General features: G+C 41.1%; 1 protein-coding gene across 1 annotated transcript in view; it reads right to left on the reverse strand.

The window, feature by feature from the left end:
• TGFB2 (transforming growth factor beta 2) overlaps positions 1–14893 on the reverse strand; it is a 63049-nt gene that overhangs the window by 12628 nt on the left and 35528 nt on the right. Inside the window, exon 2 of the mRNA XM_051615165.1 lies at positions 9861–10024. Within this exon, the coding sequence (XP_051471125.1) occupies positions 9861–10024 (164 nt within the window). The remainder of the gene's footprint in view (positions 1–9860; positions 10025–14893) is intronic.

A 14893-nucleotide genomic window follows, 5' to 3' on the forward strand; every position in this document is an offset into this window, starting at 1 on the left:
TGTAGGCTTTCATGTATGAGTGAGTGAAAGGTCAAAATCAACAAACTTAAAATTCAGGTTGTGCAAAATCTCTGCAGCTTCTAAACATGGGTCCTGTTCTTTCAGGTATCTGTTTATTTGGTCTCGCTTAGGACAGAGTGTTAATGCAGTGCTGCCCTTTCTAATACTGGATTACACAGGGAACATACACATAGGCTCACACTACATAGGAATGAGCTGAATAGGGAGAAGTGATACCAAAAGGTTATCCAGCAGACTCCTAGCCCAGTATGCAGGGTCATTTGCATTCAGCAGCAATGCTCTAAATTCCAAGAACAATTTGGTTTTTATCAACTCCCTTTTTATACAGGATTGCTCCCTTTCACAGGAAGCTAAGTCATTTGTTAATCTCATCTTGACATGGTATCTTACACATTTATGCCCTGCCTTTGAGCTATCTTTTTCTATGGGTACTGCCAGCCATCCTCTCATCAACCTTTCCTCTATTCTGACCCTTCTTAAAAACACCTGGGGAAAAATCCTCTTACAAATACCCATTAAGGATCTCTAGATACCAAATACATGTAACTACTGCCAGCAGACCAAGGCAAAAATCCCATACAAATATATGAATAACGCAGTTAATTGCGGGAAAGGGCTCATGAAGCAGCCAGACATGCAAACAAAGAATTGCACCTGCTTTTACAGCTACATGCTTAGGAAGCCCACTTGGGGATCTTGGTGATGACAGCAGTGACATGCCACTCTCATCAGGCCTGACAGATTTCTGGTATTTTATAAATCCCATTGAAAACTGCTCTTCATTGGTTCTGCCAAGGCATTCTGCTCAGTCTTCAGAGGGAGAGTCTCTGCTCTGCAGGCAGAGATTTGTCTGATCTCCTTCTCATCATGGTGCTATCTTGGAAGCACATCCGAAATCACCATTCAGCGATGAAAAGCTTTAGTTTTCTGACAAATTAATTTCAGAAGAATGACAAGTGAGTTTCCATAAATTACTGATCTCTAAATTACTTCTGCCACCTGCTATGCTTATTTTTCAGACCAACTAGATAGCATTAACTGATTTATTTTTCAAAAATGTAAGTATCAGGTAACAGAAATTGTCATTAAAATACTGGAGGATGAAGCTTAATTTATATGCACACTTATTAATACTCTCAAGTAACCATTCCACAGTTCTGAGTAGAAAAATAAGGACGACTGCCTTAGCCTTTATTTCATAAACTAAAATACACTGAGAACACGATAACATTCATTATAAGAAAGACTGTTTGCAAAATTAGCAGAAACATGGCTTCTCTAAAAAATGAGGCATATAAGAGGCTGCTAGAAGAAGAACAGCGGCATTTGGCATCAGTGTAATTATACTCATTCAAAAACAAAACCAGAAAACCTCCAGAACCCAAGACTTTGTAAATAGAAACGTAACTATTTTGCTCAAATTTTCCTTTGCCTACTCCCTTTCTCATATATATTGGCAGCTAAAGCAGGGGATAAGTGAATTAACACATTAGTGTATATATTCTAGACAATAAACACTGGGAGCAGATACCAGAACAGCCCATCTTCCTGACTTATTACACACATAAAAGGAATAACGTTGACAGAAAGACACACTGGTTATTTCAAATAACTGGAGTTCCAGAATAGCAACTTGCTTTGTTTATTTCAGATTTGATGGTCTGTCCAATAACTACTTCTAGTCTCCTATAGCTACCACAACCAGATGCAGAAGAATAGGAAAATTACAATTAAGTATAATTTAAAGTGGAATACTTTTGGCTAATAAATTCATCACCTCCCCAGAAAGCAAGTAAACAAACAAAAAACTGAATAGGGTTCAGCAGTGATGATACACAGGCTGATGCATCAATGACACACATCTGCTGCAGCCAAGAAAATCCTAGGCACACTTCAAAGGCTAAGCTTTAGCAACAACTGGGGCATTTTATAGTTGGGTTTGAGAATTATGGTCACCAACTGTTAGGAAGTATTTTTGGCTGTTCACTGTTTCAACGAGCTGATGAACTTACAAACATCTATCCTGTCTCCTGCACTGCCCTGGAACTTGGGATGGTCACTGCTGTCAGCCAGCATGGGTTCTGCAGTCACTGAATAGCAGTAAATATGGCATTATCTTGTAAAAACCTGCTATTAATCTCTTTTTCTTCTCTGTTCATTCTGGACTGTCTGATCTCCTCACAACAGATACTGCTGGCTCCCTGATAACTCAGCTCATCTTCTCTTCTCTTCTCTTCTCTTCTCTTCTCTTCTCTTCTCTTCTCTTCTCTTCTCTTCTCTTCTCTTCTCTTCTCTTCTCTTCTCTTCTCTTCTCTTCTCTTCTCTTCTCTTCTCTTCTCTTCTCTTCCAGACTCCTGTGATTTTCTTGCGTATCACGACACCTCGGCAGGCTCACTAACCTTTCTCTTACTTATCAGTCATTATCCATCGTTTCCATTGGAACTTCAAGGGCCTTTTAAAATAATGGAAATAACCTGACATTACTTGTAAGCTCAAAGTAAATAAGCCCAAACAATGAGATCCAATGGTAAATGATGTGCTGATGCTGATTAACATCAGAGCAGATAGAAGTTCAGCTATGCACAACATCATGGCTGAAAACTTCTGTTTAGGATAACCTGTTCTGAACTAGAAGAAACCTGTAAGGGATTCCAGCCTAACCTTCTGCCATGGAATAACAAGATTCCCAAGGTCTGCATGTGCAGCCACTTGTGGTTTCCAAATTCTTATGTACTATTCACCATACTGAAAGATTCACTTGCTGCCTGGTTCCAGATTTCAAAGGTTTCCTCAGACATCTCCCAGGGACTTCATCCAGCACTTTCTGAAGCTTGAAGTTAAAAAACTACTGTGCTAATTCTCAATCCTTTCTCACTCCCTGGCTGATTTCAAAGTCTTTGATCCTATCTTGGACACAACGGTTAGCAAACACTTAAATTTGTTGCAAACCTCTGAAGTTTTTTTACTCAAAATCCATGGAAAGTTGTAAGCTGCAAACTCTCTAGATAATTGGAAATCTACTGGCTAACACATTTGTAGCTTCTTTGTAACACCACTAGTGCAAAAGACTCTGTATTTTGTAAAAAATTCTCAGGGCAAATTTTCAAGCTCTGCCTGTACTACTGCTGCAAAAGAGTAATTCAGACTCTGCTTTCAGTGCTATGAAGTTAAAAGGGCTTTACAACCCCCCTCCTTATCAATGGAAGTCTTTCAATTACTAGCAAAGGTCTCCAAACCAAGCTCAAACCTAGGGCAGAATCTTTAGATTCTAGTATATGAGATGCGGAGTTCCTGCCAAAATACAAAGGTACAGAGTACTTGCCAAAGCTTTAAAAAAATCCCTAGCTCTCTGATCCATCTGCTCAGAACTTGCCAGACACGTTCTTCATGCAAACTTGCAAATAAAAAGAACATATTGCACACATAACCCGAGCCCTTTTATATCTGGATGGGCTACAGTTGCAGTCCTGTTCCTGACAGCAAGATCTCATGTTCACATGCATTTTACTGCAACATTTTGGCATGGAAATTTCTTTGGTATCTGAGTATTTGGACTTACTGCTCCTCCTAAGATGCTGTCTTCTTAGGCAGCATCTTTCTTCCCTTTCTTCTTGCCTGGTTTGCTCTCCCTAAGTCACAATCCTCCTTGTGGTTTTCTCTTCCCACCACCTACAGGCTCCCACCCAAACCACTCCTGTCCTCCTCCACTTTCTTCCATCACCTATTCTTTTTCATACATTTCTCTCCAACAAAGCTTCACATTGTCTCCTACACCTCCCCAAAAAGAGCAATGTTACCCTTCCATCAGGCTCCCTAGCACAAGGCTGATGTTCCTCAGCCCAGCAGCTAGGCGCCTGGTTAAAACTTGCACGTGTCCCAGTGTAATGCGAGCTTGGCTACCCCACCAGACTGCAGTCCAAAAAGCAGGGAACCCAAACCCAGTGGCTGGTTTCTGACCTGTGTCCTGCATTTCTCCATATCCCATAACGTACACACACTGGAAATGGCAATAAATCTATCAGCTCAGTACTCAACCTTTCTACACATGGCAGTGTTGAGCTGGGAGTACGCTCTGCCTTTTACCAGTAGCTAATGGGGATATTATATACTTCAAGTCATCTTCAATAACTGCTCTGTTCCTGGCAAGAGATGGCTGCATATGAGATAAGCTCTCAAATCGCAATGAATATGACGCAGCAGTAAGTCTTCTCCTCACCCACACTCACAGATTATTTGCCAAAGCTACTTTATATATGGTCTCCAGCGTACTGACCTTTTTTTGTAGAGGATAAACAGAACAGAAATTTAGAACAGAAAACAAAAAAAACAAAACAAACAAAAAAAAGATTCTGGAAAAAGGAAAAAGCCAGAATTTGATTGAAATATACTGCAAATTAACTTCCTCTGGTCCTGAGCTGTTGCTGAGGGTGCCAGGGAAGGAGGAGGAGGTTGGTAAAGTAGAAAATAATTAGGCCCACACTTTATATCAAGATTGGCACTGGGAAGAGCACTGTACATTCACCATTTACCCTTGTAAACTTTCAGATTGCAAGAGTCTGGTCTTAGGCCAGCAATACATAAATTGTGACATCTAAATATGATACTTTAGGTGTGGGTCACAGTGATGGCAGTCAAATAAAATCAAATCCCCCAGGTGCTATCTGTAATACAGACATCCTGCACCAGCTCACAGCCACAAATCTGTTTCCTGGTATTTTCTTCCATGGCATTAGAGATGACACTTTTTGGCAAGAAAAGAGAGGAAGGCCCCTTTGCTCCTGATTATATGGAGATCAGCCTGGAGTAGCTGTGCTGCAGTCAGTGTAAATTGCCTCAGATTTGCACCGTGGAGATTTGGCCCAAATTTAAAGTAGCTTGCTCTAAATGTATTCCCTAACTGAAAAACAAGACAAAACACTGTCTGAATTTAAAGTATTTGAACAACTGACTGTGGTTTAAATTTAAATCTGACTCATAGCAGTGTAATATGTTTCACAGTATCTTCCTCCTCATACCTCCGAGCAGGGAGAGAGGCCCTTAAAGAAATGGGGGTTACCAGTGTCTGGAGGGCAGACATTTCTTCCTGGACCCAGAGCAAGATCCACAGAAGCCCTCAGCATGGACCAGGCCCCCCTAAACATGGAAAGACCAAAGGTTTGCTCCTACTTGCTTCAAAGTCTTCATCGTAATCCGATGCCCTCCCCGGGCTGTAATCTGGTGCTCCAACCCTGCATGCTGATATGTCCCATGATACATCCCCACCATCTGCAGCCTCTCGGGTACCCACACGCACAGCAACCTCAGATAATGATGATGATAAAAAACAGCACTTAGGCTGCATTTATTGTGATGCTTTATGATGTGTTAACAAAACATGGCACCACTTTCATAGGAAGTAATTATTACTTGTTATTGTTTGATGGTCTGTACGTAATAAAAATACCTTAAAAACAATACCACAGTGCTCTTTGAATGACAACTTTTTGCCCTGCAAGGGTTTCCACTCATCCCATTTTGTGGTGGTGCCCATTTATTTTTTGGAATGCTTATTCATAAAATACAAGCTTTCTTCTAAAGGGTGCAGGGACTTTATTCATAAATACAGAAGTACCTTAATAAAAGAAAGATGTGATGAAGTCTTCAAAGCAGGCAAGAAAACTGATGAACAAAGACATTTCCAAAACAACTGAGCTTTATCTGATCAAATTCCAATAAAGCCTGCATTTGGCATAAATCTTTAAAAACATAGCAAGGGCTACTGGAGGATGCTATAACTTGTTTATTTAGTATTTTTCCTCCTCCCTCCCCAGAAGTACTTTATCCTCTTAATATTTTCTGAAGTCTCAGTGCACATTGAGAAGTGAACACAGTGCAGTGGAAAGATAGGAGGAGAATCAAGGGAGAGCACTAGCTCTATCTGAGGTCACACTGCTTCTTTCCTTCCAGCTTCTCACCCTCTCATGTGCTGATGATCAGCAGCACCACGAGCAGATTAAACCTCACTTTCAGGGAGAACAAATAACAGATAAGATAGTGCCTTTAAAGTATTTAATTGTCTGTGGTTTCACTTAACCAGAGCCAAGAAGAGAGAGAAGCTTCTACACCAGGCTTACAAAAGAAACTTAATTCCTACTTCTAAGAGTTTTATTATTTTCCATCCTAAGGCTACTTACTGTGTGCACTGTGCTTCCCATCTGCAAAGGGACACACAGATGGGGCTGACTAATCCTTAAATGCCAATAAAAGTATTCTGGGTGGAAACAGACATTAAAGAAACTGGTTCTGCTCTCAGTGATTACCACTTGTCCACTGACTTCGTGGATGCATCCAGGGCACCTCCATGAGAATTAATCTCCAGGACTGACTGCCCTAGGAAACTCAGGGGCAGCAGACCTGACAAACAGATCCACAACCACTCACTCCCAGCATAAATACGATGCTCCGACCCTGCTGTTGAGGTGGGAAGAGGCTCCTGCTGCTGCTGCACCAGGGGCCAGGAGCAAGGGGCCAAGGCCCTGGTTCACCACGCCAAGCAGCCCCAGACTGCCTTCCCACAGTCAGTGCAAACAAGGGCTGCAGGAAAACACAAAGTCCTTTTCTGATGTGGTTTGGGAAAGGGAGCCAAGTATAGCCTGAGGAAAGCTTAGCCAAAAAGGTGCAGTCTTGCATTTCTTTTTTCATTTTAAGGGGTAGATTTGTGAAGTCAGAGGACCACACAAAGAAAGAATCAGGAGGAGAAACAAAATATTTATATTTTGCTTGCTTATTTTTTCAATTTACTCTGCACATCTGTCTCTAGCTGTTCCTAAAATAGTCCTTCACAGTAATTTTGTCCCTTCTGCACCAGTGGTGTGTATACTACTACTAAACTGCCACTGGACTAAATCAGAGAGCTCTTGGAGAGCAGTCAGGAGACCTGCATGTGTGCAGGGACAGACACTTCCCCAGTGAGCCACAACAAGAGAGCTCTGACTCTCTCCAGAAGACTTCTGCCCTTCTCATCCTGCTTAACTGAGACAAATGAGGGGATGAGGAACAACCATTCCCTGAAACTACAAGTATGAAAGGAATTTCAAAAACCCTCATCAAGAAGATCTCAACAAAGCAAAACACGAGGCAACCCGAAACTTGGTGGGAGGGAAAAAAAACACCCTAATAATTAAATGTTACTTATGCAAGTAGAAAAAAATACATTGTTCCTTCTGGGCACAACAGCCCTGGCAAGCCTAGCACATATCTCACAAGACAGGAAGCAGTGCTTATGCATGGGAAGAGTGGTGGCTGCACACACCAGCTCCACCACCAATCTCCCCTGCAAGGCTCTCTCTTAATGGTGGAAGTGAAGATACTCGAGAAAGTCATCAGCCCTTACAGATCATACTTGCTTCTCCCACCTCCACTGAAATTAACATCTTCCTCATTCTCCCCTTCTACCTCCCACATTTGTTCCTTCCTCTGCTGCTAGACACCCCTGTGAGTCTATCATTATGCTGAAGGTCCTCTCCAGTATCATCACCCTGGCACAAATGCCTCCTACGAATCCTTCCCTACCTTCAGCTCCTTAGCTCTTCCTCTCTAAAATGAATATTCTAAGTTTTAGGATGTTTTATATAGCATCATCCTACAATACATCCTGCTCTTCAACATCTCCCTGTTTTTGATTCTCCTGTTAATCACTGCCTGCTAGCCTCATGGGTTGTGATGGAGACTAGATGCAGCAATACTTAGGGACTCTGATGTTCCTGCAGATAAGCAGCTGCTGATAGAGCTGCTGATAAGGAACCCATGCAGTTCCAATTGACCATCACAGAGCTAATACCTGCATACAAGGCTTTGGGCAGAGCTGCATAGAAGACTGTATGTATGTATGTATGTAGGATGAGAGGGATGGAAAAACAATGAGCAGAAGGTGGCTACAGGAGCTTGTAAGAAGTAAAACAGAGAGAGAGGAACTAACAGGCAGCTTTTATCATTTTAATAGGTGCTCTGAAAGGGAAATGCTCCAGAGACAGCTTGCCTCTCTACAGCCAAAAGAGCAAAGTAACATGCCTAAAATATGCCTGGCACAAACACACACAGAGTTGGCTGCCTTGGGCTTGCTTGTTACTTGGTAGAGAAAAGACCTAATCCTACAATAACTTCAACTGATTACTCACCTAACACTTCACTGAGTATGCCCCACCCAGCCTAAAAAAGACATGGCCATACTCATCAGCTATATAGTCATCTAAAGGACTAACGTACCTGCCCTGGATGCAGGTGTCAGTCATTTCCATGGGCACAGGCTTGCTGGAGTCAGGGTCTATGAAATAAGCTCCAGCTGTTTCTCATCACGAGGTGAAATCCCAGCCAAGCAAAGGCCCTTTTTTCCCTACCTCCACTGAACCTTTTGTGTCCCAAGCTCCTCAGACATGGAAAGGCAATGAGCTGAGCTCAGGCAACTGCAGCTGTGCTCTTTTCAGGTGGCTGTCTAACAGCTCTCAAAAGTAGAACAACAGAAAGCCCAGAGATGCCATCAACTCCTTTTAGGATGTCTGAACAATGAGGTCAAGCCCAAACATACAATGATTTCAAAAGTCTGGTGTGGCAGCATCACAGGGACTTGTAGTGTAATCCTCTGTGATGGCCGTTACATACAGATGACAGCAGCAACTCTCATTAAAGATTCCAGCTAGCTTTCTCTTTTAACAAATGACACATCATTTAGTCAGCTTTTCTGCCAGACTGTCCTTGGAAAGGAAGGAAGCCAGGTCGCAGTTGTGAAGCAAAACACCCAGTGACCATCTGTGGACCCGAGCCACATTCAACTGGGAATCACACTTCTCTGACATTTAAACAAAGTCTGAACAGTCAGTATGCCTTTTCCTGCTGTCAGCCTCTAAGGCTGGCTTATACAATCACTTCAGCAAGCATGTGAACCCAAATTCCCCCCTTCTCTGCTCCAAATTTGTCTTGCACTTGACCAGACTAAGCATGAAAAGGTGAACACTGAAATTGAGGGAAAAGACTAATTCAAATTTACAGCCACTGGATCTGAACCAGACTCTACAGTGTTGCAAACCCAGGGCAGAGCTAATGAGGGCAGCAAGAACAGAGCTAATGAGGGGTTCAATACACTTTGTTTTATAAGGTGGTATCCTATCCGGCTGGGTTTTCAGCAGAACAAATCCCAGACTGCTGGAACAACCGAGTTCTACCAGCAGCTGAGCTCCTTTCTTCTTGTTGTGTTTCTCTGCAAAGTGAACTTTAGATTAAGTATGCTCTAGACAACATTCACACAAATGTCCAGACTCTATATAAAGTGACTTTAAAGATTAAATTACATCAGAGTTATGGGGTCATTTTCTTCCTCATTCCATCAATTGTCCGCTCTCTCATCACAATTCTTAGGCTACTCTACAGAAGCCAGGTTGGACACTGCAATGCTTGGAAACTCAATTACTAGCAATGTCATTTCTGTGAGGAACAGTTAACAGGAGTTTCCTGAACCAGAGACAGGAATTTGACTTCTTATTTGTAAACTACAGTTCAGGGCTAGGTGTTGAGAGGCAAAGATCCTCAGAATGACTTGTTTGATGTTTTGTTCTGTCACTTATAATGAATGATATGCTGAAACTCTGGAGTCCTGAGGCACAAATGCTTGAAAATTTTGCACATTATAGCTTCATATGATTTTGAATTAAGTCCTTTCTATGAAAGGCACAGGGAAATATGAGGCTACTTTGGAAAGACAAGGCTTGGACACCTCTCCTTCTGGTTTGTTCCACTTGTTAGATGAGTACCAAGGTAGGTTTGCTAAGGAGAGGTGGGGAGCTGATACATGTGAGGTGCCACCATACCTGGTACAGCTCTATCCGCTGCTCTGAGACCCGGGCCTTTGAGTTCTGCAGGCGGAAGACCCTGAACTCAGCCTTCACCAAGTTGGAGGCATTCTTCTCCATCGCTGAGACATCAAATCTGACGATTCGGAAGTAAAGGCTGTAATAGCTTGGTGGGATGGCATCTGCAAGAAGGCAGTGTGATTTTATTATTTTTTTTAATGACAAAATACATTGTTTCTTCAAACAGCATAATACAAGACAGCCTCAGTAAGGGAAGTATCTGTAGCATGATTCAGTTTCCAATGGCCATTATTAACAATTTAGTAAAAAACCCCCAAACAAAACCCCACATGTGTTTGATTATAGGAATACCATATTAATAGAGATTAACAACCATTTCCAAGTCTATTTCAGGTCATGCATTTAAAATCCTCTCTTTCAACATACTGGTGGAAAATCATGGATGCTTATAACTTGGGAAAAAACCACAACAGTTGGTATCTGGCAAATGCCTTGAGACATGCACCAAGTTCACAGGGATCTGCTAAAGCAACATGCAACGGCAACTCATCTGATCTGTATGCTCTCAGAAGCTCATTTCCCCACGGAACATGGGAGTACAATGTAGACAGCTTCAGACTTTGTTTTCTGCTCAGTTATTAAAGGATTTTATTGGAAAAAAAGATTCATTCTTATTATAGTAACAAGGACAGGAAGGGAAGAAGAAGAAGAAAGGGAGGGAAAATGCAAGCAGAGAGCAGACATTATAAACAGAATTACATGCATTTTGATCACTTGGAAGCAGGAAAAGCTGTAAACATAACCACTTCTCACTATATTTTGGGGAGAAAACAGATAAAACAGCTAGAGAAACTGACTCAAATCTTCAGTAATGGTGTTAAAAATACAGTTTAGTTTTCAAAACAGTCTCTTACTCCTTCCCAGCTTTAAGCTCTGACTGAGGCTAAGCAGCAAAGAACTGTGGCACAGCCCAGGTTACCCTGAAGGATTCAGCCACCATTTGAATTCTCTACACCTCACCCTGGCCAGCAGCATGAGGAGAAGCCCATGTGCTGCACCCCTTGCCATGCTGCCCAGCAAGACTCTACTCCCGGGTTTGCCCAGGCCAAACCTAGAAGGGGATCAAAACGACTCAAATATCCATTCAAGCCATGGGAAATGTTTCCATCCTATTACAGTGTAAAAACTGAAGTGTTTAAAAGAAAGTATTGTGGGGCTGGGGAAGGAAGAATTTCTGGCTGAGGAAGCAAACCTTACAAGCCCCCCTGGGGCCACACCAGCAGGAAGACTTGAGAGAATAATTACAAAACACAACATCTTCCCACTAGTCATGTAGCTCAGGGTTTGCCATGCAGGAGCAGGAGATGACAGCCTCCATGTCAGGGAGATAAGCAGCTCAGCTCCCACGAGAGATGCCCTAGACCCTGCCTGGAATCCCAGCAAGACCTCCTGCTCCCCTGCCTCCCTCAGCCATCCAGACCATTAATCCAGGCATCTATCAATCGAACAAAGTACCTTCTTCTAAAAGATACCTAATTTTGAATAGATATAATATACACAAGTTATAACTTCTATGTAAAGAGACAGGAGAAGCCAAGTCCAGTACACTTACCTTTATTCCTAACTACTATCTATCAGAAGTAGTTGGAATAAATCCTTAATATTAGTTATTTATGCCAATAAGACACATTAATCACTGAAAGACCTTCTTCCAAATATTTAGTGTTTCTAGACTGGCTGCCATTACCAGAACTTCTGAGCAAAGCAGCAGCTCCTGGCTATGTGAGGCAACACCAAAATTACACATTTAATAAATCATTTACTGTAGCTCTCAAAATAAGTCCAAGTTCAAACTGACTACACCATACATACAAAGTACAAATCAATCACAAGAGAAATAAAGAACATTTATTCTCTCTTCACAATATTCACACTCTTCCTCTACATAATTAAGCCAAAATCTCTTTTTTAAATTAAAAGGGGACGAAAACTCCAAAAAATTATCCTAGTTGTGAGAAAGTATTTGACGATAAAGGAAGACTCTAGGCCTCAACTGTAGATGCATGACAAGTTCTCAAAATACTTAAAAGGAGTCGAAAGAATACTTCCCAAAGGAGACCCTCAGTATAGTCCAAGGGTCAACATGTATAAATATGAACAGGAAGCTATAGTCTTCCTTATGATCCCATTTAATTAAAGAAACAAAAGAAGTTCTGAAATTTTCACATCTGCAGTGCTCTAAAATAAACCCCAATGCATCACAATTGGTAGTCTTGCCTACCAGGCTTATTAACCAAAAACACCTGCTACAATCTTGTAGTGAGAACTCAAAGGGAAGCAAATTATCCCTACACCAGAATTGCTCTGTTCTCCCACACATTAATGCTGCTCACTCTCAAAATACCACATAAAGATCTTCTGAGAAAAGCTTAACATTATGCAATAAAAATCTCAATTTTGACATATTTTGCAAATTCTTTTAAAAGCTAATTGGTTCAGAGATTATATTCTGATTTTAGAAATAAAAAATCTCTTAAATTTATTTTTCTGCTGTAGGAAACTCCAAGACTACTACTCGTCCTTCAGCCAAACCTAATCCTACTAGGAATATAATTTGGCATAATAATATGTATATCCAAGATTGATGCTTCCAGGACGAGTTGTAAGTTGTCCTTCCCTGTCATTTATTTGAGGCATCAACCTATCATTTCATTCTCTGTGGACAAGATGAACTAGCAGCCAGCCTTTGCCCTGGCACAAACAAACCCTGTCCATCTTGACTTTATTTCCGATTGAAAAGTCCTAGTTGGCTAAATGTTTGTTTGATTTATATTTAGCTTCTAATTTATTTCTAGAACTTTCTTGCGCTGTATTTGTAGTCTTTCTATTCAGTTCCTGTGTTTTAGATACCGTATATTACTAATTTGTGACTATGTATCTAAAAATGTTTTTCTAAACCAAGTCTGCATTTAATTTTTTTCTCACTTTCATATATAAATAAGATAAACAGCAACAGAATATTCTTCTGGTGTACATGATTTTGTGTATGTGCATTTGTATATACAGCTAATTAGTATTTACCTTTCACAAAAATGAATGAATAAGAATGAATTCTTGTCCTACAGAACCTTCACCTCTCTTGCAAGATATAAAACTATCTCGCAAAAACCCACATAAAAAATTGATTTCTTTAGTCTGTGATTCACAGCCATTATCCATGGGAAATCAGTTCAGGAAATGGCATTACTCGTGCATAGCTGGAAAAAAAAAAAGGTTTTTTACTAGCTGGAACCCTTCCTCTGAAAAATAATGGCTGACTGCAGAATTGGGGTTTACATGAAAATTAATCAACATTAAGATTGAAAATTTAGACTTGCAATTCTCTTTAAAGGAATGGAAAGACCCCTATAGAGTCTCCAAGGTTTTGGATTAGTCTTTAAGCAATCTCAGATGCTGCAATGCAAAACCCCCGAGACTCCACCTTAACCTGACAGTCGTGTCAATTCAGTCTCTACTGGATACTTGCGACTCCCCTGTGGTTTTGGCCCAATGACTCCAGTAGAAGCCAGGATAACTCTGACCAAGTTAGTCTGCAAACACAGTGACCCTGCTGCAGACTAGACTCCTTAAGTATTCTTTGAACCATTATCATTAATGAGTGGAATTAATATGTTTCCTGCAGATAGGAAAATACAGGTTTCTTTTGTTTTTGGAGAGCAGGGATAGTAAATGCAATTAAAGATTCAGTTTTTATAATTTTTAAATTATTCATTAATTCAACCCTCAAAAGATGAAGACTTTCAGCTGTAATAATCATGATCACAGTCATCACAGAATATCTGAGACAAGAGTTATAAACCACAGTTGGAGAAGGTGAACACAGCATCCCTGCTCCTTTTAGCCTGCTGAACACTGAGCATCACATGTTTAGGTTTTTTATTCTTTCTGGTCGTGTCGCATTTTCTTGAATGAGCTGAAACTTCCATCAGCTGCTTTACATAGGACAGTCCAAACTTTCAGGTTAAAATGTATTCTGGTATACGAGTATTTAAGTACACAAGGACACTGTGGTTTCTGTGCCAGCAACTAGGACAAAACTAGGACAAAAGCAGCCCTTCTCTGACAGAGCAGAAAAGCACCGATGGGAGGGGTGCAGGAGAATCCCAGAGAATCCCAGAATACTCAGAAGTCTGCAGTATTGCTGTTGGTTGGAGCATCGTCAAGAGGACAGACTGAACACATCCTCTGACTGATAGTCCAAAACAGCACATAGACACCCAGGCATCACTCCTGGCAGAAGAGTGAGATGAAGTCAAGCTCCCTTAAACCAAAAGGGGGAACGGAAGGAGCTGGCTTCATGCTGAAGATCTTCCCCAGGTCAAGAAACCTCCTGCTTAAAAGGATCACACTTTTGCCTTCCACTGTTGTGTTTGATGAGCTAAGCTCTGCATTTCCACAGCTTTCCTCCCAAGTACTGAGTGTACTGACATTTCAGAAGAAACAAAATGCTCTGTTTGACACAGCTCTTCTGAGAGTTGGGCTTTCATTCTGGCAAGAAAAAAGACCTAAATTCAATTGTATCCAAACAAGGCTTATTTTCCCCTCTGAATTTTCATTCTGCTATTGAAACAAAAAAAAATCAATTATATGCACAGCCCAAGTTAGGAAATGTAAACAACTTTTCTTTCTTGTTGGAAGAGGCCAGACAGGCCGACTTCACACATACACCCACACTGGAAAGGCTGAGAGCTTCAATCTAATCCTTCCACCAAGGCCTTGTAATATATGCTCCAAAGATTTATTTTTATTCCCTTTCGTGTTTATTAAACTTTGGAGGGTTTCTTTTCCTTTTATTTCTGGTGCTTTGCCCATTCTTTATTACAGCAGCTACAAAGCATGGAGTGCTGTTTTCTTCTCGCCCTCTTTTTCTTTCTTCCTTCCTCATCTTTCTAGCTGCAGTACATGAATGACCATGTAGTAGGCTTTGAAGCAGCACATGCAAATATTTATAAGAGTAGCTTGATTGTTAT

Source organism: Apus apus, chromosome 3 (genome assembly GCF_020740795.1).
Source record: "Apus apus isolate bApuApu2 chromosome 3, bApuApu2.pri.cur, whole genome shotgun sequence".
Lineage (NCBI taxonomy): Eukaryota > Metazoa > Chordata > Aves > Apodiformes > Apodidae > Apus > Apus apus.